Source organism: Leptopilina heterotoma, unplaced genomic scaffold, assembly GCF_015476425.1.
Source record: "Leptopilina heterotoma isolate Lh14 unplaced genomic scaffold, ASM1547642v1 Lhet_23, whole genome shotgun sequence".
NCBI lineage: Eukaryota > Metazoa > Arthropoda > Insecta > Hymenoptera > Figitidae > Leptopilina > Leptopilina heterotoma.
The window spans coordinates 674,312-701,102 of NW_025110948.1; the positions used below are offsets into that span (position 1 = coordinate 674,312).

A 26,791-nucleotide genomic window follows, 5' to 3' on the forward strand; every position below is an offset into this window, starting at 1 on the left:
CGGAACCTTTTTTTAGTGCCGTTCCTGACGCACTTCCCTACTATCTTCACGACACTGAAAATTGAAGTTGGCGCAGATTTGTGCGCAGAAACGCTAAATGCGATTGCGCGCGACCTAACCCAACCCAAATTTCAAAGCATTGAATGGCACACACCCAGCCTAACCTGGTGAAAAAGAGACAATTGCACGGGGGGCCCTCAGTATTATAAGGGAAAAGAGACATAAAGCATTTGTGTTCCTGAGGAAGAAGCCAAGTACTGTGGCGGCCAGCGCCGTGTCCCGAGAGACTCGCCAGTCGAGTCCGACTGGGTGCTTGCCTTGCACTTTCTTTATTTATTAAAATATTTTAAAAAAGCAAGGCATCGCAAAAAAAGTTTTTTAAAATCGAGTGTTCATTGACGCTCCTTGTGGCTCTCGTCGCGCATGGTGCGTTGCAAATCGACCCTTCCTCAAAGTTTTCCCTGGCTCGCTGCTCTCACTACTAGTCAGTCAGTTGGTCGTTGTCGAGCATCGCGATCGTATATATACCTCTCACAAGTCATTATTTCGAAGCTCGCTATGTGAGTGATACCTTGGGGCACTTTGGAGTGTACCCCATCAAATAAGGAGCGACACCGCGGCTCTCTTTTGTCTCGACTCTCGTGAAATAATATCAAAAATCGAGACTGACTGCAAACAAGAGACAGAGAGGCAAAAATAAAAGAACGCTCGGAAGGGCCTCTCCAGGGCCCATCCGGGGGACCTATCAACCAACATTTTTTTCAGGAATAAAAGATGGAGTGTCCACATCTTGCTCAAAGCGTCTGCATCACCGTTGACGATGTCGAAGCGACCTACTCGAAGGATTTGCCGTTTGCCTGCGCAGGTAAAACTCTGCACTCCGACAAAAATGTACCCTCCCCCCCCAAAAAAAAATTAAAAATATTTGCCTTAATGTCTTCCTATTTTCTCCAGGGCCCTTTGATTAAAAATCAAAAGGCCGTTCCTCTCCCGGCCTTGAGAAACCTCCAACCAGTTCCAACCCGTTTTTCCCGGAAGCCCCTCTCCTATTATTCTCGCAACCCAAGAAAATCAAATTCCTTTCCCATACATATAAAGTTGTTGCCTCTAAAACAATAGATCCTTTTTTACCATATACACCAACGAGTACGAGTTCTAAGGATTTCTATCTCTATCTATCTAAAAACGATTTGAGAACTGAAAATTTTGACCTTTAATTAAAAACACTAGACTAGATTTCCAATTGGGTACAAAGTGTGGATCAGAACTTAAGTGATGAAAAATGTGAAATCAAATTGAAATTGGAACCTTCTAATTGAAATTCGAACGTTACTGAAATTAGTTGATGTGGGTGCAGGTTCGTTGGGGCCGTGGGTGTTGCGAATGTGTTGCGCGTGTGCGTCATTCCTGAGGCTTAGTAAGTTGGTTGGTGTCTGTGTTGGAGCCGCGGTTGGCTTGGAAAATCAATACCAGACGGTACTAATCAGCTGGCCCGAGATCCCATCATTAGAAACTCTCATCGTCATTGACAATAAAGATCAGCGGAAAAATTATTTCTCGTTACAATGCAGAAATTTTTCCCCGAAATTGTGAGAAATCCCAATTCCAAATAAGTGGTCTCTCTGTATTTTAACATTAAATTTTATCGAATTTTGTTCTTCTACCGTGTTTCTTGTGCCAAAGGTTTTCGAATGATAATCCCCCTTGAGAATTTAAAAAAAAAAAACTAACGAAGATCTAACGTGAAGTGATAATTTTCGAATGGTTTAATCTAATTACCATTCTGGGTGATTTACTCCAAAAGTATTTTATTGATTCGTTAGGGAAAAGTAGAAGAGAGTTAATCTGCATAATTAGGTAGATATTCGTTAATAAGACTTACGACATCGAAAACGTTTTATCTACGAATCACGAAGTAAATTATTGAACCTAATTAGATTGAAAATACCTAGTGAAAGTTATATCCAAAGGGTCAATATCGAATTTTGGATGTGATTTTTTTTTACTACCACTACCTTTTTATTCCCCTCGTTTTTTGCTTTCATCAGACCTTCCATCTTGCCTTGCTTTGTTCGACCTCGAGACTATATTTACGCCGAAACGTGCAGTCCGACCTTTCGTTTACGATCCCTTGGATTCATGAGTTGAGAGACCTATTCACCAAAAGAGTACCAACTTTTTAGGTGTCTTTATCTCGATACAAAATTCTTCAAGGATTGTTTGAAATTCTTTCTCTCTCTGTTTCTCTTGAAAATTTAAATCATAAAAGACCAGAGACGACAGACAATGTAAATATTTGTTCGAAAGTTTGATGACTCAATGTCAAGGCTAACTCAAAGTGAGAAAGACTTTCATTGTACTGTAAAATCAAAAGAATCGCGAATTAGGATTTAAAAACAATTTTTAATGATTTGTAGAATTCGCTGCTAATTTGAGTTTACTAAACAAAAAAAAACCATCCAAGAAATGCAGAGAGAGCAGCAGATTAGGGGAGTAGGAAAAAAAGTTCGAATTCACGAGCGCTAATTGTTGAAACTATTATCTTTAGTGGTGACGTCTCTGCATTGGAACTAAGCACAATTAACTTGGAAACAAAGCATCCTCGATAAGAAATCGTCTAGAATGTGATAGATTGTGCAATATTGCGTTAGGGGTCAAAATTTACGGACAGATTTAAAAAAATTTACATTCAAGGGTGACAATGACATACATTAAAAGTTTATCTCAAGTATTTTTCTTATTTTCACATAATAACAGTTTTATCACTAATGATTCAGAGTGAAATCAAGAAATGGATGACTAGTTGTAAAGGAACGTTTTTACAGGAAAAAGTTCATTAGCCTCCTTGGGTAACATTGGGTAACAATGCACGTGGATTTACTTCGCAAGGACAAACGACAAAAAAAGTAGGGACTCTAGTGCCTCGAGAGTACATTCTAATTTTTTGAAAGCAGTGGGGAGTTTCTTCAATTCCTCCTTTCCTTCCACGTTCTTATGGTCCATAGCCTTTCACGAAGACAGGTTTCTTTCTATAACAATCGTGCGTCTATCTAACAATGAATGCGTAATCGAATTATTTTCGGAAATTCGTCATTTCATTCACCTATCAATCTATTTTATCAGAAACATTTGCGCGAAAAGTTTACTTTTGTCCGCAATTGTTTTGGAACACAATAATTGTGTCTGTTAAATAGTTTGAATTTCTATTTTATTATTCACAATTTTAATTAATTTATCAAAACTTTAATCCATTGGAGAAAAAATAGGTGATTTTTGATAATATCCGAAATGTTTGTAACTGGAAACTTCATCTTTATCGGTGCTGTACGATCGGAGAATTTACGCTCTGCAGCTCGTAACGCGTTACGACTCACGCGGTGGGGACGTTTTTTAACAAAAAAAAAAATTGCACCTTGCTACGTTTACTTTATATGATTTATTCTATATATTAAATTCCTATAATTCTTACTTTTTTCGGTATGGGAAGGGAGAAAAATTCCTCATTTATTTAGCGCCCGTAATATTCGTGAGAATTTTTGGAACGAGAAAAACAAGTCTGTCGTTAAGTAGGCGACCAGGCAACGTTGCAAAATCGATAGCAGCCAGCTTACTAATCAGATGGCGTGAGATCCGCTGTCGCAGACTCGTGCAGCTTTTCCCCATATATAATTTTTTTTTTAACTCTTGCGCGATTTATTATATATTCCCTACACGCTTATTGAATTTCCGTATGAATATTTGTTAGATGGAAATACGAGGAACATGATTCACACAAAACTGGAAGATGACTATTTGTCTTAATATCACAATGAGCTGATCACGTCAAACCGGAACTTTCACTCCCAGAGACATGACAATCGTGGAAAACACGATTAAATTTAATGATTCTTTCTTTAAACTTTCCGCTGAATAAAATTATAAATTCCTTCAGTATAATGAGAACGAAATCAGAATCTCCAGAAGAGATTCTATTTTAGAAAATGTAGAAAAATATTGATTGAACCTAATTTAATAAAATCCTTTTTTTAAAGACACAAATTCCAGGGTTCCCACGCAACCTGGAAACCAGGAAAACCTGGAAATGTCAGGAAAATTTGTAAGCTTTGAAAAAATCTGGAAAAGTCAGGGAATTTTTATCGAAATCCTAGAAAATTGTTGTTTTCTAAAGTTACTGTGTTTATTAAAATCTAATTTTACTTAAATATTTCAAAATTCATTCAATTTTAAATGAGTTGCGTTTACTACTTTTATAAAAACTCCGAAAAGAATTCAATTAGTTAAAAAATATTTTAATAAAATTCTACGCAAACATTTCATTAATTTTATAAATAATAAAAAATTTCCCATGAATTCAATTCTTTCCAAATTATTTTCATAAATAATAACATTTTTTACAGGAATTCAATTATTATCATAAAAAATGAAACTCATCGCGCAGAATTTCAATTATTTTTAATACAATTTCCATTAAACTTCTCGAAAAATGAAATTATTCTCAAAAATTTTATTAAAATTTATCAAAGAAATTCAATTATTTTAAAAACCTTTGCCTATATTTTTAATACCATTTTTTATGAAATTTTTCTCCAAAATTCAATTTTCAAAATTTTTTTATAAAATTCTTTGTAATAATTCAATTTCTTTCAAAATAATTTTAATGAATTTTGACAAAATTCAATTATTTTTTATATCTACTATTTCAATAAAATTTCACAAAAGAATTCAATTATTTAAAAGAAATTTTAATAAAACTCGTCTCAAGAATTCAATTATTTTCAAAAGTAATATAATTCTTTGCAAAAATTCAATTATGTTCAAAAATTTACAAAAATTCTTGTCAAAATTTTAATTATCTTTATAACTAATAAAATATTTCTCCGAAATTCAATTATTTTCAAAAATTTTAATAAAAATCTTGTCATAATTTCAATTATTTTTCATACAATTTTCATTAAATTTCTAGAAAAATGAAATTATTTCTTAAAAATTGTATTAAAGTTTATCAAAGAAATTCAATTATTTAAAAGTTGATTACATTTTTTATGAAAATTCAATTTTAATAAACATTCAATTATTTAATAAAATATTTATTTTTGTACATAAATAATTGAATTCTCGTAAATTTTTCTAATAAATATTGATTTAAAAATGAATTTCAGTTAAAATTTTAGATTATAGTTAAATATTGAAAGCATTATAGCGTAGATTTTTAGAAATACATAATTGATTTTTCCGAAGGTTTAAAATTAAAATCTTTGAAAATTTGAACTTTTCATACTTTTAATTAAGAATTTTGCAGAATTAATTTTTTTCGAAAAGTTTAATAGAATTTTTTAAAATTATTTTAAGTTTTTGATTTCTATTTTATAGTTAATTGAAGAATGTCAAAATAATCGAAATTTCGTAAAATTAAATTGTAAAACAAGGATTTGAAAATTCTCAAAGAATTTTTTAAAAATTGACTTATAGAAGAATTTTGGTTGGAAATTCTAGAAATGAATAATCGCAATATTGAAAATAATTTTTGAAGAAGTTACATTAATAAAGTATCAAGATTTAATTATTATAAAACATGAAGAAAGCGATCACTTCGAGTCGAAGACTCGGAGTATTAAATATTTATTAAAATGATTAAATATTTATTGAAAAATAAAGTTCTCTAGAGTCAGGGAAAAAGTGAAACACTTGTCTGAAAATCGGGGAATTATTTAATTTGGTAAAATATAATTTTTTTTTTTTAAAAACCTGGAAAAATTTCGTCTTTTTTAAAAAATCGAATATTTAGGAAATTTGAAAAGAGCAAAAGCGTGACAACCCTGTAATTCGAAAGATTCTAATCATCCTTTGCTCCAAAAAGGAATAATTTTTCAAATCGGAATGAAACCTAATTTTCAAGCATTGCTTATTTCTGAAAATTCTATTAGAGGGACTAATTTTAAAGAAACTGTAAAAAATTTTGCTAATCTACTTAAACTCATGTTTAGAGTAATGAAGACTTTACTCGAAATTCCTATTTGTCTAGATGATAGTCTGCCTAGTTTGTAGATTACAACTTGCAACGCAATTGTAATTTACACTTTCCTCATGTAAAATTCGTTTAAGAATCTATTTTAGAATTTGTTTTAAAATTCGTTTTTAGCAGGGTTTGTTTGCACCTTCTTATTTTTAACTGATTTTCAATTTTTTCCAACACAGTCATTAATAAAAACCTTAATATGACCTCATTGTTGATCAAACGGCAACTCTGTTTTATGATTAGTGCCATTGGATCAACGCCTTCAAATTTTACAGCTGACCCCTATTGTCCGCTACTCGTATCTGAAAAATACTTTCATGAAGATTAGTATTCGTCAATTTGTCATTACAGTAATTATCTAGCTTCTTATACATACTAACTTTTTGTCGAGTTTAGCATTTGTCAAGCATTAAATATGGCACACAACTTTAACTTATTGGAAATTAAATTCTTTTTGCGTAATAAATTTTACGAGGCCTTATACGATTTAAGTAAATTCTTTTTGTTCAAAATCAACGGAAAGTTTTGAAAAATTAAACAGGGGGGAGTTTTAGCTCTAGAATTTAATTTCCCAAATTGAGAGTGTGGTTTCAGCTTCATGTAGTAAATTTAAGTGAAAAATTGTATTACTTTTGTACAACATGGTAGCAATGACTTCATATCAAGTTCTAGTTTGTCATGCATTATGATGGGAGATGAACCGGTTGTATCTCAAGGTAGCTTTAAGGGATTCGGTTTCCATTTACTCATTTCTGGTTATATGATGGCATCGCTGTCTTATTTTACAACAGCTATTCAGGATTTCACTTTTTAATGCTGCAAACTGGGGTCTTTTAAAAAATAAGACTCAAAAGTTTGTCTGAACCAACTCCGATTAAAAGTTAATCAATGATTAAAGTCAGTTTAACTGCCCATGATTGGTCGGTTAAAGGATTTAATCATTAACTTTTAATTGGAGTTGGTGAAACTGGCCCTAAGTGACGAATATAATAATGATAATTATAATAGTAATGATAGTAACAAAATTGCTGCTATAGTTTAGATGCTTTAGCATAATTTCGGTGGTGACATTTTAAGCGAATAATAAAGAAATGTTTCTATTTTCTTTTTCGGATTCCGGACGACAGTTTGCGAAACGGAGAAGAGTACTTGGCTGTGTCTGCACTGCGGAGCGATCCACTGCGGACGTTACGAGGCGGGGCACGCGCTACAGCATCACGAAAAAAATACTCAGCACAGCGTGTGCATTGACTGTGAAAACCTGGCTGTATTCTGGTGAGTGTAACCCTGAGTGCTTCTAGGCTGGGGGCGAAAATTGAAATGAGGTCATCGTGCAGATCGAGTAGCAGATCCTTTCTTCCAGTTACATCTGTGACGAGTACGTGGTGAATGGCATCAACAACGGCGTCATCGAGGCGATACAACGTAATGCCTTCCGGAAGAGCGAGCTCAAGGAGAATGACGAGAGTTGGAGTACCTCAACACCATCCCCACATGGACCTGAGAATGGTGATTCATCGGCTGCCGATGCCCTCTGGAAGGCTGAAGTTGTCGTTCGAAATCTCAGGCAAGTCATTTATTTGACAATTGTTTTTTCATGTTTAAAAATTTAAATTTTCAGAATTCCCTTTTTTTCACAGATGAAGAAACTTTGATATGCTCTATTGGGTTTTTATAATTTATGTAAAATTTCAGGCCAAGAACAAGAAAGAGGCTACATTCATTGGATGGGACAAGTGGTGATAATAGGCCCACGACGAAACGACGAAATTCGAAAAATGCCAAAGAGAAGAAGGTCGTGGGCCTGAGAAATTTGGGTAACACCTGCTTCATGAATGTCGTGTTACAGTCGTTTAACAATATTAGCCATTTCTGCGAGTATTTAACGCAGATGCCGAGTTTAGAGGGTATCGCGTTTGATGAGCCGCCAACGCACAGGGGACGAATTGTTGCACCGGGTCGAGCTAAAGAATTAAGTGATGCTCTTTTAGCGGAGGAATTAAGGAAGGTCTTGCTGGGATTGAGTCTCGGCGGTTCTAATGGACAGGCAATTTCGCCGGAATGTCTATTTCTTGTTATTTGGAAAGTGGTGCCACGTTTTAGGGGCTACCAACAACAAGACGCACACGAATTTCTCACTTATATGCTTGACAGGTTACACACTGAGTTATTGCAATTGCTCCCTAGGCTTGGACATGAACCTCTTGGTCTACGTGGAAAACAGAGTATTGTTACTGCTGTTTTCGGTGGCACTTTACTCAGTGTGGTAGGTATTATTTATAGTAAAAATGTAATTAATTATTTGTTTATAAAGGGTTATAGGTAAGGAGGGTGTGTTTGATTCGATTTGAATGAATAATTACTTGTAAGGTTCACTGTATGAACTGCCGTACGGACTCGAAAACACACGAGCCCTTCCAGGATCTCTCTCTGGACATTCCAGACAGGCTTCAAAGACGAACAAAGGACCAGGAGGAGGTATGCAGTCTGACTTACAGTCTCTCAAGATTCTTCAAAGTGGAAGAGCTTGCGGACAGTGAACTTTATTTTTGTGACAACTGTATGGGAAAGCAGAGGTCCACTAAAAGGTTCTGGATTCACAGGCTACCTAACGTAAGATTTCTACTCGTTTCCCTTCGAATATCGCCAGCAATCTACTAATAGACGATAAATTTTCAGGTGTTGTGCCTTCACATTAAGAGATTTAGGTGGTGCAATTCGTATCGCTCAAAGGTGGACACGCAGGTGGATTTTCCCATGGAATCACTTGATATGTCGACATTTACCGTGAGAGGCGTGACAGGGGCGAAACTCAGTGCTCAGAATAATCTTTATGATCTCGCTGCTGTCATTGTCCATCACGGATCAGGGTAAATCTCTTTTTAGACCAGAATATTTTCAGGGTTGCCACGCAAACTGGAAAACCGGGAAATGTTAGGGAATTTTATAAACCTTAAAAAAAAACCTGGAAAAGTCGGGGAATTTTGATTGAAATCCTGGAAAATTGAGGCTCCGAATCTTAAAAGGGCACTTTTACCATTTAAAATCAATGCTGAAAGTTCCCTTTTAAGATCCGGAGCCTCAATTGTTGTTTTCTAAAGTTATTGTGTTTATTCTTGAAATCTAATTTTACTTAAATCTTTCAAAATTAATTCCAAAGATTTTGATTTAAAATTTTGTAAAATTTCAATTTTAAATGAATTTAATTAAAAATTCTAAAAAACCTAGATTTTTTCAAAATTTTAATACTTAAAATTCTTCTAAAATTAGTTAATTAAATATTTAGTAAATTCTTCCACAGTTATTTAATAATTTAATTATAAATAATTGCAGAAAATTCAATTATTTTCAAATGTAGTAAAATTTTTCTCAGAAATTCAATTATTTTCAAAAATTTTAATAAAATTCTTAGGAAAATTTTAATTATTTTCAAAAACTTTCCTCAATTCAATGAAATTTAATATCTACTACTTTAATAAAAATTCCTAAAAGAATTCAATTAGTCAAAAGAAATTTTAATAAAATTCTACGCAAACATTTAATTATTTTCATAAGTAATAAAAATTTCACATGAATTCAATTATTTGCAAATTATTTTCATAATACTATTCAATTATTTTTCATAAATAATAACATTTTTTACAGGGATTCAATTATTTTCATAAATAATAAATCTCAATGCTGAATTTCAATTATTTTTAATACAATTTTAATGGAATTCCTAAAAAAAAATTATTATTCTTAAAAATGTTATTAAAATTTATCAAAGAAATGTAATTATTTTAATAATCTACAATTATTAATGCTACAATTTATTTATTAGAATTTGAGTATTATTTTTAATTAAATTAAATACTATTAAATTTTTAATTAAATTTCTTTAAAGAATAAAATTATTTTCAAAAATTTTAATGAAACTCTTTGCGTAATAATTCCATTTTTTAAAAAATAATTTTAATAATTTCTTCGCAAAAATCCAATTATATTTAAAAATTTACAAAAATTCTCGTCAAAATTTCAATTATCTTTATAAATAATAAAATTTTTCTCCGAAATTCAATTATTTTCAAAATTTTTTAAGAAAATTCTTGGCATAATTTCAATTATTACAAGAGTCCTCCAATATTATGTTTTTTCAACTTTTTTCGACTATATTAAAAAATACGACTTTTTTCTATTTATTTTCAAAAATTACGACTTTTTCATCAAATTTCTAGAAAAATCAATTATTTTTAAAAATTTTATTAAAATTTGCCAAGAGAATTCAATTATTTAAAAATTTGATAAAAGTCTTTATGAAAAATCAATTTTTAAATAATTATTTAATAAAATATTTATTTTTATAATTAAATAATTGAATTATCGTATAAAATTTTCTAATAAATACCATTGATTTAAAAATGAATTTTAAATTAAAATCTTTGTAAATTTAAACTTTTCGTACTTTTAATTCAGAATTCTATAGAATTAATTTTTCTCAATAAATTTCATGGAATTTTTTTTTAATTATTTGAAGTTTTTGATTTCTAATATATTTAATTGAGAAATGTCAGAATAATTGAAATTTTGTAAAATTAAATTGTAAACAAAAGAATTTGAAAAGTCTCAAAGAACTTTTTTAAAAATTTATTAAAAAAAAAAAAAATCGACTTAAAGAAGAATTTTAGTTGAAAAAAAATAATCATTAAATATTTATTTAAAAATAAAGTTATTGATGTTTTCGAATAATTTTCGTTTTAAAAACCAGGAAAAACTCCGTTTTTTAACCGGAAAAACCTGGAAATATTGAAAATTCAAATTTGAAATATTTAAATATTCAAATTTTGAAAATATTTGAATTTCAGTGAAAAATTTTATTATTTGTAAAATGTAATTGAATTCATGCAAAAATTTTTTGAAAATAATTACATTTTTCGGGGAATTTATTAAAAATTCTATTAAAAATAATTGAAATCCTATGAAGAATTTTATTATTTATGAAAATAATTGAATTCTTAGAACGAATTTTATTACAATTTTTTTAAATAATTGAATTCATGTGAAAAATTATTGTATTATATGAAAAAATAATAGAATGCTTGAGAAGGATTTTATTAAAATTTTTGTAAATAATTAATTTTTTTTTGAAAAATTTGATGGAAATTAAAATTATTCTTATAAGTTGTAGAATTTCATAAAGATTTGAATTTGAAATTTTAAAAAAATCTTAATTCTTATGGAATAATAATAATGCATAATAATACATAACAATAATAATAATAAAAATAATAGTAATACCTAATAATAATAATAATAATAATAATAATAATAATAATAATAATAATAATAATAATAATAATAATAATAATAATAATAATAATAATAATAATAATACATAATAATAATACATAATAATAATAATAATAATAATAATAATAATAATAATAATAAAATAAAAATAATAATAATAATAATGATTAAATGATAATTTCAAAAAGAATTTATTGGTGTTTTGGAATTTATTGTTTTGAAATTTGAAAAGAGGAAAAGCGTGGCAACCCTGAAATTTAAAAATTAAAAATGCTAAAGATTATTTTTTGAAAATTACAGAGCCGGAACTGGACACTACACTGCCTTTGCTGTACATGACGGTCAATGGTTCCATTTTAATGATAGTTCAGTGAGACCAGCGAGTACTGATGCAGTCGCCAAATGCAAGCCTTACATTCTGTTCTATGTGCGAAAGGAGTTCTCAATTCCACCTCCATTGTGACGACGTTTTTTAGAGACGACACGTTCGGCCACCGTTAATCACCGTAAATCGCCTTCGAATAATAAAACGAAGCTGATCACGGGAGGAAAATGTGGACGTTCACTATCACGAAGCTAAATTTTTGGGCGACTTTTAACGCTAAAAAGAAAATAAAAAAAAAACAGTCGAATCGACGCGTGTAAAACAATTGAAATCACCATTTAAAAAAATGAAAACATAGAATCGTCTCATAATCGTAGCCTTTCCGCTTGCGTTACACTACCAAAAGAAAAAAACCTAATTAATTAAGAAAATAATCCCTTCATTCTGTGGACATTGCAAATTTTTCCCGAATTCTAATCGAAATCTTTTCATCACTGTCATTTTTCACACACACACACGGGTGTCGCCCCGTTCCGTCCTGTTGTTCGTCGAACGTATTTTAATTTTGAAAAAAAAATTCTTTTCAGTTTCGATTATATTAGTTTGTATTCGCCACAACTTTTTTTTCTATATAAAGGATGTAAATATTTTTTTTTAACACAGCGGACGATAAAATAGAGGATTTCTTTCTCTCTCGCTCATTTATTATTTTTTTTCTTTTAACTCTGTTCTCGTTAGGCAGGCGAGTAAATTCTATATTTTTCTAGCTGCCGACGCGTTATAGCGAAAAGAGTTGCCAATCGTTGACGAATGACGGTAATTCAATTGTGATACTTGAAAAACGAAGGCATTAAGGTATTTAACGTACGGTCTGCGCGTTATTAGAAGGCCGAACGAAAAAAAAATGTATTGTAGAAGAAGAAGAAGAAGATGATGATGATGAAAATGACGATGGTGACGATGATAATGAAGTTAAGATAAATAATTACGATGAGAATGATGATTTTGATAAGGATTATTGGAATAAGAATGATAAAAAAAAAGATGATAATGATGGTGATTAAAAAAAGCGAGCGTGTTTCAATGTGATTAATTTATAGTCGTATTGATGAAATGGAATTCACTTCTGGCATCGGCAGATAGTAAAGAACGAATTGCCTTTAGTGTTGGGATTTTAACTCCTTCGCGATCGTCCGCGAGCGCCTCGATCGATTCGATTCGGAGTCTCATTAATTTTCCCTCGTCAATAAGTTGGATATAAACCATTTTTTTTAAATTGTACAATTTTTTTTTCTCTTTGCCCACTCGACTTTACATTTTATTTGTACCAAGTTTGACGTCGATATTTGTAAGTCTCCCGCACTCTCATTTTTATATACGTTTTACAATTATTATTACTATTATTACTATTACTATTATTATTATTATCATTCTTATTATTATTACTATTATTATTAATATTATTATTAATATTAATATTATTATTATTATTATTATTTTATTATTACCAATATCGCTACTATTATTATTATAATTATAATTATCACTACTATTAAATAATAATAATAGGATTATCCGGATATCAAAATAAATGAGAAGATTCAAACACTTTTCCATTAAAATTATAAAAATTTGTATTAATTATAATATAAATATTTTTAATTATTAATATTATAATTATTAATATTTATAATTATAAAAAATTTTTTATGCAAATTCTTTTTTTCCAAATAGAAAAATGTATCAAATTTTCACAAAATTAATAGAATTCTGATTTTATATTAACTAAAAAAAAATGCAGAAATTTTTGAAAATTCTATTTACGTACCTAAAAATTATAAATTAGTTATGTTATCATTTTGCAAACAGTTTCGTAGATTATTTCAATTTTTCTCTTCTTGAAAAGAGTTTTATTTCTATTGATCAAAATGCGAGAAAGTGAGAACTTCTCATTTATCATATTAGATACGTGTATTTTTTTTTTTTTAATTCTTTTTTCCTAGTTTATTATCCATCTTTTGCTGAGGGTCTTAAATGAACTCCTCGATTTTTCCATGCGACAAAGAAAACTAAATAAAGAAAGAAATCAAGACTCCTGAATCGTTCGACGATTGTTATGTGATTATTTAAAGACTTATTTTTTCTATAACGATAAAAAAAAAGAAAGAAAAGAAAAGAAACAAAACGAGAATTATAACAATAATAAAAAATAAGTTAATTCTTATAATAGCGAAGGAACGTTTTATTACGGCGATAACTCGACAATTCATCGCATCTCTTATTAATATTTGAAGACTTATATTATTAATTAATTAATTGCTCGCACGAAACTCGACGCGAACGAACAAATGAAAAAAAAAAAAAATAAAAAAAATGTGGGGGGGGGAAAGTAAGCGATAAAATAAATAGTAATTGGTATGTCACAGTAGAACGAAACCACTGAGATGTACGAACAGCGAATTAAATAAAAAAGAATGAAAGAAACAAAAAAAAAAAGATGAAACGTTAACGACAAAATTTATGTCGTTGCATGAAATCAATTCTTTTTATTCTTAATTTTTTCCTAAAAAAACGAAACCTGCTCTTTTATTTCTTTATCCTGAAAATCAAGAATATTCCATTTTTTCTGAAATTTTAATTAAAAACTTTTTTTTGTTTGGAATTTTGGAAAAAATTCGTAAATTTAAAATTTTTTTCTATAAAAATTTAAAGAAACTTTTGATTTTGTTTTCGAAAATATGATAAAAGTTTTAGTTCGAATTTGACAATTTTCGTTTTGGAAACAAATGATAATTTCATTTTCGATTTAGTTTTTGAAAAGTAGAAAATATTTTTAATTTCGCTTTTGAAAATATGATAAAAATTTTAGTTCACAAGAGAACATTTCCAATTTTTGTTTTGGAAACAAATGATAATTTCGATTTACTTTTTGAAAAGAAGGAAATATTTTTAATTTCGCTCTTGAAAATAATGATAAAAATTTTAGTTCACAAGAGAACATTTTCAATTTTTGTTTTGGAAACAAATGATAATTTTGTTTTAGTTTTTGAAAAGGGGAAAATATTTTTAATTTTGCTTTTGAAAATATTAAGACAATATTTTGAAATTCGTTTAGATATAAATTTTTCCTGGAATTTTTAAAGAAAATTTTTTCATTTAGATTTAGATTTCAAAAGATATTATGAGAGAAAATTTTGTTTTAAAAAATTGAAATTCGAAGAAAATTTATAATTTAACTTTTAAAAAATATTTAAATGTGACGCGCATCCAAGAATTAAAATTAATTAAGCCTAAGAAGCAAAAATGTTGAGGTTATGTTTAAAATTTTTGGAGTAAAATTACAGAAAGAGAATCAATTAATTATTAAAAATTATTAAACGTCCAGTTTTCGTTAGATTCGAAATATTCATAAAACTCTGGTTTAAAATTTACTTAATTAAAAATAAATTTATAATTAAGATAAATTGGACACAAACATGACCTATAATTCGATTGCTTCTTAGGCTTCTTCAAAGCGCGTCACAAAATCATTAAAAAAAATATATTTAACTTTTTTTTTAAGACAATAGTAATTCTTAAAAATTTGAAAATATTACATTTTTTCCAAACTAGAAGAGTATAAAGTTTTTTAAAACAGAAATTCTTTCGAAACAATAAAGATATTGTTTCTTTAAAAATAATCCAAAATGTTATATTAATTTTTTCAAAAGCAGTGAAAATTGTTAATTTTTAAAAAATGTTTAAAACGATTTTTAAATGAGTTTTAGAAAGAATAAAAACAATTATTAAAATAAATATTTCTTAAAATCGAAAAATTTTGGAATAAATTGTTTACAGAACTCAAAGCTTCGAAATAATTTTTAAACTTCAAAAAATTATGAAGTTTTGAAAAAACATTAAAAAAATGTTGAAAAAAATTATTTTCCAAAATGTAAAATAAGAAATAAATTTACAGAGAAATATAAAAATTTAGAATATTTCTTCTTTTTGAAAAAAATTAACAAAAATCTTAATTTTTCTAATTTTGAGAAACAACCTTTAGGCTTAAAAAACTTTAAAATTATAAATGTATTTAAAAATACATAAATATTTGCGATTTATCGCATTTTTCTTTTCATTTACTGAGAGTTGATAAAAAGAATTTTACTTGACTGTTTCCTTTTCTATCGACCGTAGAATTATTACAGACACATTTTGAAGCAAAAACAACTCGTCTCGACTGCACTTTTACATGGAAGTTCTCGATTTTCAAACACGATGTCACTAATAAAAGATTCTTCAATTTTCTCTCTTGTTCTCGTATTTTCTTTATTCGTTTTTTCAGCGAAACAATTTTCTAACTCCGCATTCTGCGAAAGGACGATTTTACTATTCCTTTTTTACATTTGTCATGCATGAAAAAATTTTTCTCTTTTCAACATTTTTCTTTGTTTTAAAATATAAAAATAAATTTCCCCCGCCCGTAAAAAAAAATTTTTAATTTTTAATTGAAAACAAAATATTAAACATCGCAATGAAAGAATGGTTTTAATTTATAAAATTCCTTTACCTCCGATTGATCGTCGTTGATATATCGATGATTCTGATGTTTGGAAGGTGAAATAATATCCACCGGTGAACTCTTTACTCGAACGCTGTGAATTCCGTTTAAAAGACAACTTTCCGTTTCAGAATTAAAACGTTGACTGGAATAATTTTGTTTATCCAATTCATCCGAGGAGGTGGAACATCTTTTTGCGTTATTATCCTGTGATCCTGAGCTCGTAAACGATTCAAAATGACAACTAGCATTTTGATATAAAATCTTGGCTGATGACGAAGAATTTTTTTTCGTCAAACGATTTGAAATGCGTCGTAAAAAATTTCTCATTCGAATGAAGAAATTTTGTCTTCTCGGTGTATTATCGTACGAAACAGAATTTATCAATTCTGAAGGAAGAATTTCGTTTCCTGATAATGCCAATCGAGTGATACTTGGATGTGTATTGAGTTTATAGAAATTCTCCTCTGATTTTCTCGAAGATTCAGGTGGAAACTGGGGAAAAAAGAAAATTACGTAAAAAATAAGAAATTTAAATAAAAAAATTTTTTTTTTTTCTAAGAAAAATTAAAGTAAAAAATTTATTCTTTACCTCCTTTATTGGAATTTCTTTGTTCTTTTCATTTTCAGAGATCGTGAAGGGACAACGATCTTGATTTTCTTTTTTCATTGATTCTAAAAGAAATGAAAGTTTCGACATTGATGTGGAATTATTCGCTGATGGATTTTTATCAGTCGATGATTTTTTATTATCGAGAATCGTAGCACTTTTAGACTTGGCGAGTTTCATTGAATTAAAATGTGCACTACGTTGAAAAATATTAATTGACGGATTATCTTTCATTTCTATTGATTCTTCATGTCGAACAATGTCGGGAGAATTTTTTTCATTCATTTTACATTGAAATGTCCATTTTCTTTGATCTTGATGATTTGAATCGCCGATTGGTGATTGAAATAATTTTAAAGAATCATCTAATATTATTGTTTCTGCTAAACTTTCGATAGAAATTTCCATTTCTTGGCCGACATTTTTTAATTCTGAAAAATATAAATTTAGTGGATTAGAAAAACATTTTTTTAAAGAATTAAAACAAAGAATGTAAAAGAGAAAGAAGGGAATATTTCCAAATTACTTTTTAGTGGCGAAATGTCCGATTCAGTTTCCATTGGAGAATTAGTTGAATCCGGATTTTTTAAATGAAAGATTTCTTCCGCTTTTTTTGCTTCTTTCTCTGAATTTGAATTTGCGATATCAGTGGGTGAAATTGGAACGTTTTTAAAATGTGAACTGTCATGGGATTTAATTTGAATCCCAGAAGAAATTGACGAGTTTCGCCCAATTGAGAAACCTGACCCGCGACATTCTGAAAGGGAAAAGAAAATACAATTGGAAAAATTTGATTTTCGAGTATACTTTCAAAAATTACATTTCTTTTTACTATTATAATTTGATTTTATTGCGCCGAGTCCAGTTTCCAAATAATTTTTATTGTAAAATAAAAAAGTTTGTGACTTTTTTTTACTTTAAATTTAAGAATTTATTACAATTTTAATTAATTAAAAACTAAACTTTACAACTTTGGGACTCAATTCTTCCTAAATTCTTCAATTAATGCATAATAGAAAATTCATTTTGAAATCAATTTTTATTAGAAAATTTTACAAAAATTCCATTATTTAAATACAAAAGTAAATAATTTATTAAATAATTGAATGTTTCTCAAAATTGAATTCTCATAAAGAATTTTACCAACAAATTTTTAAATAATTGAATTCTTTTGTCGAATTTTATTAAAACTTGCATGAAAATAATTACTTTTTTCAAGGAATTCAATTAAAATTGTATGAAAAACATTTAAAATTCTGCGATGAGTTTTATTATTTGTAAAAATTATTGAATCCTTAAGAAGAATTTTATTACTCTTGAAAATAATTGAATTTCTGCAATAATTTTTAACTTCTCAAAAATTAAATTTTTTTTCTATAGTGTTTTTAACTAAAATTCTTCTATAATTCCTTTACTTTTATATAATTTTGGAAAAAGTTCTTTAAGAATTTTCAAATACATTTGTTTAAATTCAATTTTCTAAAATTTCAATTAAACTTTTTCAAAAAAATTAATTCTACAGAATTGTTTGTTAAAAATATGAAACATTAAGAATTTCAATGATTTTCAATTTAAGATCTTTTCAAAATTCAATTATTTCTAAAAATCCACGTTATAATGCTTTTAATAATATTTAATTATAATCCAAACTTTTAACTGAAATTAATTTTTAAATCAATTTTTAATAGAAAATTCTACTAGAATTTAATTATTTAAATAGAAAAATAAGTAATTTATTACCTTAATGTTTCTTAAAATTAAATTCTCGTAAAAAAATTTTTCAACAAATGTTTAAATAATTAAATTCTTTAGACGAATTTTAATAAGATTTTTAAGAATAATTACATTCTTCAAGGAATTCTATTAAAATTGCATTAAAAATAATTGAATTCCTAAAAGAATTTTATTATTTACGAAAATAATTGAATGATTGCGGAATTTATAAAAAATTTGTAAATAATTGATTTCCTATAAAAATATTTATTATTTATAAAAATAATTGAATGATTGCGTCAAATTTTTTTTTAATAATTGAATTCTTTTGGAAAAATTTATTAAAATAATAAATATTAAAAATCATTGAATTTGAGAAAAGTTTTGATAAGAATTTGATTAAAATTTTGAAAAATAGATGAATTTCTTCGAAGAATTTTATTATTTATAAAGATAATTGAAATTTTCTGGAATAATTAATTATTTATAGAATTTGAATTTAGTTTTAAATAAATTTAAAACATACCCGTTAGAGTCGAATGAAATTTTCCAGAATCGCCAAATGCATTTTCTTGTTTAAATCCCACATCAGAAATTTCTGAGAACAAAGCTTTCATATCCTGAAGTTCATTGTTTTTTCCACTCGCAGAAAGTGACGAATCTCGAGACCTAATTATAAAACAAAATTAATTTATGTGAATTGAAATTTTTTAAATAACTTTTAATCACTTTTTTTCTTTTTTTATAACAATCTTAAAATTTTAGTGCAGAAAATATCAAAATTTCTAATTTCTAAGTCAAATGAAATTACATTAAAATAAAAAAAAGTTTAGCAATTTCTTTTAATTTAAGATTTTTTCACTCTTTTTATTTTTATTTGAAACTTGAAATTGGTTTTAATTTCAAGTTTCAAATAAAAATAAAAATAGTTAATTAGGATTTTTTTCACTCTTTTTATTCTTATTTGAAACTTGAAATTGATTTCAATTTCAAGTTTCAAATAAGAAGAGTGAAAAAATCTTAAATTAAAAGAAAAAGGAAATTTGTCATTAAACTCTTACATAGTTTTACAATTGTAATTAATTTTTACCTCAATTTTAAAATGGGAATCTCAAAATTTTTGTCAGTCTGGAAAAAATTTGTCGATTTTGTTTGCGAAACACGACGAATCAATTCGGAAGAATCATTTCTATCGAAAGTCGGCGCAGAGAAATATTTTTCATCACAATTTCGATTATTGTTATTATTATTAGTTTTCTTTTGCGGTGTACTGTAAGCTGATTGTGAATTTTTCGATAAATTCTCAAGAAATTCTTCAAATTCACCGTCAATTTTAACTGTTTGACTTTGATTTATTATTCCCGTAAATTTCGAACAATGTTGAGAAGAAAAGATTGATTCTTCCATTTTTAAAATAGAATTAGAATTCTTTTCACTTTCAGTGTCAGATTCATTTTCAGAACTCAAATTACGAACGAGTATCGCATTTGGCCGATAACCGCCAATTTTTTTTTTCCTTTGACCACTTGAAATTGAATTGTTAATTGAATAATTAACAGGTGAACAAGAGAGTGAAGTTTTTTTAGTCTCTGCCTGAAGTCAGATAAAAATTAGTATTTTGTAATCAGATATAAAAACTTTTGTACCAATATGAAAGAAATTAAGAGAATTAAAAAAAGATTGCTGTTTGAAAACATAGTTTCGAAATAATTACCAAAGAAAGAAAAGGTTTCAAGTAATTGTAAATTTGTGTTTTATACAAATTATTAATTGAGCAATTGAAAAATTTCGTTGAATCAAATAATTTTTATTCGAACCAAATGATTCTCATTCGAATAAAGTAATTACATATTCGAATAATTTTTCTTCGAATCAAATCATTTTTCTTTGAATCAAATAATTTTTATTCCAACCAAATGATTCTCATTCGAATAAAATAATTATTTGGAATCAAATAAAATAATTAAGAAATTAAATAAAACGTAAAAATAAATTTTTTTTCACCTTTAACTCATTTCCGCAGAGGTCGAATTTTCCTCCTTCAGTTGATTTTTCATTGTTATTGTTGTATTTCAATCTTTCTTCACTCAGGTCATCGGATATTGAGGAATTTTGAGTATCTTCAGATTCTTCTCCATTCATGAAACGTGGAATTTTCCTTCGGATACTTTGCGGTACTAGAAAATATGCAAAAATATGAAATAAAAATAAAAATAAAATTATTTACAGCGTATTTATAAATTTAAAAGAAATTACTCTCCACAATTATTGTATTTATTATGTGAATTTAATAAAGAATTATAATTTGTATTTATTTTATTAATTAATTATTGAAGTAAAAATTGTGCGTTCAACAAATTTTCAACGTTCAAATGAACGAATTTTTATCTCTTTTTAAAATTAAAAATGATCCACAAGTTTGAAACGTTTAAATGAACGAAATATTTTTCATGAAATAATTTTCTTAAAGATTACTGATTGCAATAAAAATTGAAAAACTAAATTTAACATTTAGAAATTTAATCAATTTTTTTTAAACAATAACACGAAATTCTTGTAATAAAATTTCACTTTGAGGGAGAAATAAATAAATTTCGTTCATTTGAAAGTTGGAAATTTTAGGAACATAATTAAAAAAAAACAAAGAGTTTTTAATTACTTTGAGATTCCATCGTTTCGTGCATTATTGCTCTTCGACGAGCTCGAGGAGTTTGTAGTTTCGATGAATCAACAAGGGACGTGATTCTTGTTGCAGAATTTATTTCATTTTCATCTTGTTCTTCAATGCTATTCGAAAATTCTTGCAAGTGATAAAGCAAGTCTTGTTTTTTGTGGAAAATTCTATTATAAGAATAGGTGAATCGATCGCCTAATGATGAACCATCGCTTGGCGATGGTAAATTTCGCAATTTTCTCTTTAAAGACGATGCTGTGCTTCCATCGGAACATTCATCTGCAAAAAAAAAAAAACAGGTAAATGAATATTTCTATTTCAACAAAACATTCAATTTGGAAATTCAGTTAATTTAAAGTAATTTTTAATGAAATTAACAAAAAAAATAGTTTTTTAACTAATAAAACTTGATAAAAATAAATTTAATTCGATAAATTAAAAAAAAATGAAACAATAAAATTAATTTCAATCAATGGACCAATTAAATTAACAAAAGTAATTTTAAACTAATTTTTAAAAAAATTAGAAACAATTAAAAGCAGCAAATTAAATACCAAAATTGATTAGACAATTAAATTGAACTAATATCTATTAAATGAATAATTTTTTAAAAATTAATTTCAAATTACTTTTATTAATTTAATTGTGTTCTAGCGAAATTAAATTCTATTAAATTAAAATTAATAAAATAATAAATTAATTAAATTCTATTAAAATTAAATTTTTAAAAATTAGAAACAAAAAATAATAATTTAAACATCTGACGAAATTAATTAGCTAATTTGATTAAATTAGAAGAATTAGAAACAATTAAAAGCAGTAAATTAAATACCAAAATTGATTAGATAATTAAATTAAATTAATAATTAATAATTAAAAAAAAATTAATTTAAAATCACTTTTATTAATTTAATTCTGTTCTATTGAAATTAAATTCTATTAAATTAAAATTAATAAAATATTAAATTAATTAAATTCTATTAAAATTAAAATTTTAAAAATTAGAAACAAAAAATAATAATCTAAATATCTGACGAAATTAATTAGCTAATTTTATTAAATTAGAAGAATTACAAACAATTAAAAGCAGTAAATTAAATACCAAAATTGATTAGATAGTTAAATTAACATTAATAATAAATGAATTTAATTGAATTAATATTAAATAAATATCTAATTTTTAAAAAAATAATTAAATTGTATTGAAATTAAATTTTTAACAATTAGAAACAAATAATAATAATTTAAATATCTGACGAAATTAATTAGTTAATTTACTTAAATTAGAAAAAATAGAAACAATGAAAACTAATAAATAAAATACAAAAATTAAATAGATAATTCAATTTAATTAAATAATTAACTACGGTTATTTCCATTTAATTAATTTTGGTTAATATAATTCGGTTAATTTTATTAATTAAATTAAAAAATGAATGACTAGAATTATTTTCGAATTTTAATTTTCTTCAAATAAAGAAGAAAAGTGCTGCGAGGGAAAAGAGAAAATAACTTATGTAAATTCAAAGAGTTATTCCCAATTATTAATTTAAATTTAATGACGAAAATCTACTGTAAATAAAAATTATATTTTTACCAGAAGTGGAATTTTGTTTACGATGACTTTTTTCCGTCTCATCGATAAAGCTACTTTGACTGTCTAAATAATAAAAACGATAAAAACAAATATTACATCAAAATATAGGTTATAATTTGGAAAAATAGTTTCATAATAAAAAGAAAATAAATATAATACCTGGCGACGATAAAGATCTCGAGGTTCTCGACAGTGTGCTCATGCAATTTTCCTCCTCATTCATCATATTGTCCTTTGGTAATTATATTATTAAATATTTCACCTTGTTTTCATTTCACACGAACAGAAACACGTTGTCCGCACTTTGTTTGACGTTTGGAGGAGGTTTTTTTTTCTTTACGTATTTACGATTAATATACGTATGATTATATTAGGATTGCGATTAATCAAACGATTATTAATTAGATATAATTAGTTTTTTTCATTACCGCACATTATAATAACAAACACTGACATGACAGTACAATAAACAAATGAAAATCTTGCAATCAATAAATCAATGAACCGGCACAATTGTTAACGCTATCAAATTCTTAACAATTCTTCAGTATGAATTTTACTTTCAGTTTATTTCTCTCACATTATTATTAATAATAATAAATTTAACGTTAAAAATACACGATTGTTTACAGTTTATATTTAACACTTTTCTTTGTGTATTTTCATTCGCAATAAACTATATAGTTAAAATGTGTTCAGAAACGCATCAGAAAAAATCCACGCTCTGATTAGTTTCCGGTTGTTCGCAAAAAACTTGGCGCCAATTTCAAATTCACAGAGAGAATTTTCTTTATTCTCAAATATTTTGAAATAAACAAAAGAAATTAATTACCAGGCTTCTATAAATACGCTAATTGAATATAATTCTCAATAAATTTTGTTTTTGTATTTGTTAGAAATTGTTTACTTAGCGTTACAAGTATGTGGAGTTTGAAAGTACGCGCCAAATTTTGCATGCAGTGCGCATGTGCGTCTCATTGACGGAAGTTATCAGAAGGCGGGATAAAGTTTTCATTATGTGAAATAATGTTCTTCACACGAAATGGCAGTATCCGTAAAAGTTTCTGATAAATCTATCAAAAAAGTAGTAAAAGTAATAGTTTTTTGTGAAAAATCTGAGTAATTACATAAAAGTATTTAATGGATTATATGTATATCGACGGCAAGTGTGAAATCAACATCCATCGTTGGAAGTATCAGGTGAACAGGTATTCCTAACCTCAAATTTTTTTCTCTCTTGATTGATTTTTATTGTTTATTTGTAAATTTCTATTTGAATTGACAACTTTTTGTGCAAAAAAGTGATTGTCTATGTGAGTCAATGATATTTATTATGTTTTGAACATTATATTGTTGATTTGCGTTCTGATTTTGTGTGATTTATTGTTGTACGTCAATTGTTGTTTTTTTCCGGAAAAAATGTTCACAATCATTCGTTTTTTGACGAATGTTTTCAGTTTTAGTTGACAAAAATATCGAATGTTTATGAAAAAAATGTATATTTATCGCGAATGAAAATAATATTTTGTATGACAAATTTAAATAGCCGAATATCATTAAATGAAAAAGTGAAAATATTAGGGGAAAAAACGGAGTAAGTTTTTTACATTATTAATTATTATTGTGACTTATCTTTTTAGTCGATATTGAAACGTAAAAGAAAAACGTGTTTTTTCTTTGTCTCAATATATTGAGACAAAGAAAAAACACACATAATATACGGTTTATTTAGGAGGAAGTATTGAAACTTTTTCTTTAATTGACAAAAACATGAGTTTATTACTAATTAATTAATCTTACGCCAGAATTAATATTAATATATTTTTTTTTTTAAATTTTAAAACAAGTAATTTTTTTTCTTCAAAGCAATGAAAATATTTGCAATTGCAAAATTTTTTTTCTGATAAGAACTAAAAAAATTTATTTTACATAATTTAAATATACAACTTGACTGTTATTAAATGAATGTTTATTCCTGTTAAATAATTTTTATTTAAATCAAATAATTTTTCTCTGAATCAAATAATTTTTTATTCAATCAAATAATTTTTATTTAACTCAATAAGTGATATTTATTTGAATTAATTAAGTTTTAATTAAATCACATCATTTTTACTTATAAAACAAGCAATTTTTATTTGAAGTAGTTAATTTTTAATTCAATCAAATAATTTTCATTTATATGAAATAATTTTTCTTTGAATGAAATAATTTTTCATTGAATCTAATAATTTTTATTTAACTCAAGTAATATTTATTTGAATTAAATAATTTTTAATTAAATCAAATAATTTTTATTTAAAACAAGCAATTTTTATTTGAATAAGTTAAATTTTAATTCAATCAGATAATTTTTATTTAAATGGAATAATTTTTTTTTGAATCAAGTAATATTTATTTGAATTAATTAATTTCTAATCATTCAAATAATTTTAATTTAAGTCAAGCAATTTTTCATTGAATCAAATATTTTTTATTTAAATCAAATAATTATTTGAATTAAATAATTTTTATTCAACTCAAGTAATTTTTATTTAAATCAAATAATTTTTCATTGAATCAAATAATTTTTATTTAAATCAAATAATTTTTCATTGAATCAAATATTTTGTATTCAAATCAAATAATTATCATTTGAATTAAATAATTTTTATTTAACTCAAGTAATATTTATTTCAATTAATTAATTTCTGTTTATTCAAATAATTTTTATTTAAATCAAGCAATTTTAATTTAAATTAGTTAATTTTTAATTAAATCAAATAATTTTTCATTGAATCAAATATTTTTTATTGAATTAAATATTTTTTATTTAAATCAACAATTTTTATTTAAATGAAATAATTTTTCTTTGAATGAAATATTTTTTACTTAAGGGCATTTGAACCATTATGACGTCATAGGTTCTGCAAAGCATGTGTTTTAAGACTGTGACGTCATCATGGTTCAAATGCCCTTAAATGAAATAATAATTCTTATTTGAATTAAAAAATTTTTGTGTAAATCAAGTAATTTTTATTTGTTTTGAATAACAATTTTATTAGACATATAACAAAACTTTTATTTGAACTAAATAAAATTTTATTTAAACCAAATAAATTTTATTTTTAAACCAAATAATATTTATTTCAGACAAATAAATAAGTCTAGTTGGTTCTGAGTTGAATTAAATTAAATTATCAAATAAATGTAAATATTTTTAGTGACATTAAAAAAATTGTAATTGAACTGCAATAATTTCAGTAAATAAAAATTTATTTGTTTTTCCTATAATTTAATTATATACATTTTATTTAACGAAATATTTATTTTCAAGTTAACATAAATATTTCTTATATAAAAATAATTATGTGAATATATTTACATCCAAAAAAAAGATATAAATTTATATTTTGTTTAAATAAAATTTTATTTGGTGCAAATAAAAGTTTTACTTATTGTGTCGAGTAAAATTTCTATTTAAAACAAATAAATAATTGAGTTGACTTTGAGACAAATATATATTTTTATTTAACTCAAATAAATTAAATATTTGCGGTTTAAATAAAATTTTTCTCTGCTCTCTAAATTTGAATTAGTAAAAATATTTACTAAATTTGAATTAGTGACGGACTTTTTGCTTTTGAATTATTAAATTTTACTAAAAAATAGTCATTACTACTAATTTTTTAGTAAAATTTACTAATTCAAAAGCAAAAAGTCCGTCACTAATTGAAATTATAGTAAACATTTTTGCTAATTTAAATTTAGAGAGTGGGGTGTAAGCATTTTTTTAAAATTGTTTATTATTTCTTCAAAATTAGCCAAAACAATTTGTTTTTTATTAACAATGCCCATAGCATCAGGCTGAAACCATGCGCTAATAGGTTTTAAGTGTTTTTTCCTAAATGAAATTTTTTTAAATTATTTAAAGCAGTTAAATTGTTAAACAATTTACTTTTTTTTATAAACAATGGTTAAAACTTGCAGGAAATACATTAGTTTTGGGTCCCAGTCGATTTTCTTACAATTTTTGAATTTTTCATTC

General features: G+C 26.2%; 3 protein-coding genes across 4 annotated transcripts in view; 2 read left to right on the forward strand and 1 right to left on the reverse strand.

Annotated features, from left to right (window-relative positions):
- The first annotated feature begins 202 nt into the window (after nucleotides 1–202).
- Nucleotides 203–14,126, forward strand: LOC122502464 (ubiquitin carboxyl-terminal hydrolase 3-like). 2 transcript variants are annotated; one of them, XM_043612528.1, is made up of 8 exons: nucleotides 203–560; nucleotides 766–865; nucleotides 7,144–7,291; nucleotides 7,380–7,583; nucleotides 7,712–8,282; nucleotides 8,387–8,629; nucleotides 8,696–8,886; nucleotides 11,606–14,126. In XM_043612528.1, the coding sequence occupies exons 2-8, from the start codon at nucleotides 775–777 to the stop codon at nucleotides 11,766–11,768; spliced, it is 1,611 nt and encodes a 536-aa protein (XP_043468463.1). In that variant the 5' UTR covers nucleotides 203–560; nucleotides 766–774; the 3' UTR covers nucleotides 11,769–14,126. The 2 variants fall into 2 exon arrangements, with proteins under 2 accessions (XP_043468463.1, XP_043468464.1); XM_043612529.1 differs by having other exon boundaries at nucleotides 203–426.
- A 1,980-nt stretch (nucleotides 14,127–16,106) lies between these two features.
- Nucleotides 16,107–23,389, reverse strand: LOC122502465 (uncharacterized protein MAL13P1.304-like). Its single transcript, XM_043612530.1, has 8 exons — nucleotides 22,924–23,389; nucleotides 21,153–21,446; nucleotides 20,498–20,670; nucleotides 19,584–20,086; nucleotides 19,020–19,162; nucleotides 17,307–17,537; nucleotides 16,763–17,211; nucleotides 16,107–16,665 (listed from the first exon to the last, which is right to left on the reverse strand). The coding sequence occupies exons 1-8, from the start codon at nucleotides 22,988–22,990 to the stop codon at nucleotides 16,132–16,134; spliced, it is 2,394 nt and encodes a 797-aa protein (XP_043468465.1). The 5' UTR covers nucleotides 22,991–23,389; the 3' UTR covers nucleotides 16,107–16,131.
- A 431-nt stretch (nucleotides 23,390–23,820) lies between these two features.
- LOC122502466 (SKI family transcriptional corepressor 2) overlaps nucleotides 23,821–26,791 on the forward strand; it is a 187,819-nt gene continuing 184,848 nt past the window's right edge. The window contains exon 1 of the mRNA XM_043612531.1: nucleotides 23,821–23,972. The gene's annotated coding sequence lies outside the window, so the exon portion shown is untranslated. The remainder of the gene's footprint in view (nucleotides 23,973–26,791) is intronic.

Bases quoted from the DNA above. Each gene is read 5' to 3' on its own strand.
- LOC122502464 (XM_043612528.1), top strand. From the start codon at position 775: ATGGAGTGTCCACATCTTGCTCAAAGCGTCTGCATCACCGTTGACGAT. The intron at 7,292-7,379 runs GTGAGTGTAACC...CCTTTCTTCCAG, and splicing joins GAAAACCTGGCTGTATTCTG to TTACATCTGTGACGAGTACG. The intron at 7,584-7,711 runs GCAAGTCATTTA...GTAAAATTTCAG, and splicing joins GTTGTCGTTCGAAATCTCAG to GCCAAGAACAAGAAAGAGGC.
- LOC122502465 (XM_043612530.1), bottom strand. From the start codon at position 22,990: ATGATGAATGAGGAGGAAAATTGCATGAGCACACTGTCGAGAACCTCG. The intron at 19,163-19,583 runs GTAAAAATTAAT...TTTTATAATTAG, and splicing joins ATTCCCATTTTAAAATTGAG to GTCTCGAGATTCGTCACTTT. The intron at 17,538-19,019 runs GTATGTTTTAAA...TTTCCCTTTCAG, and splicing joins ATTTCATTCGACTCTAACGG to AATGTCGCGGGTCAGGTTTC.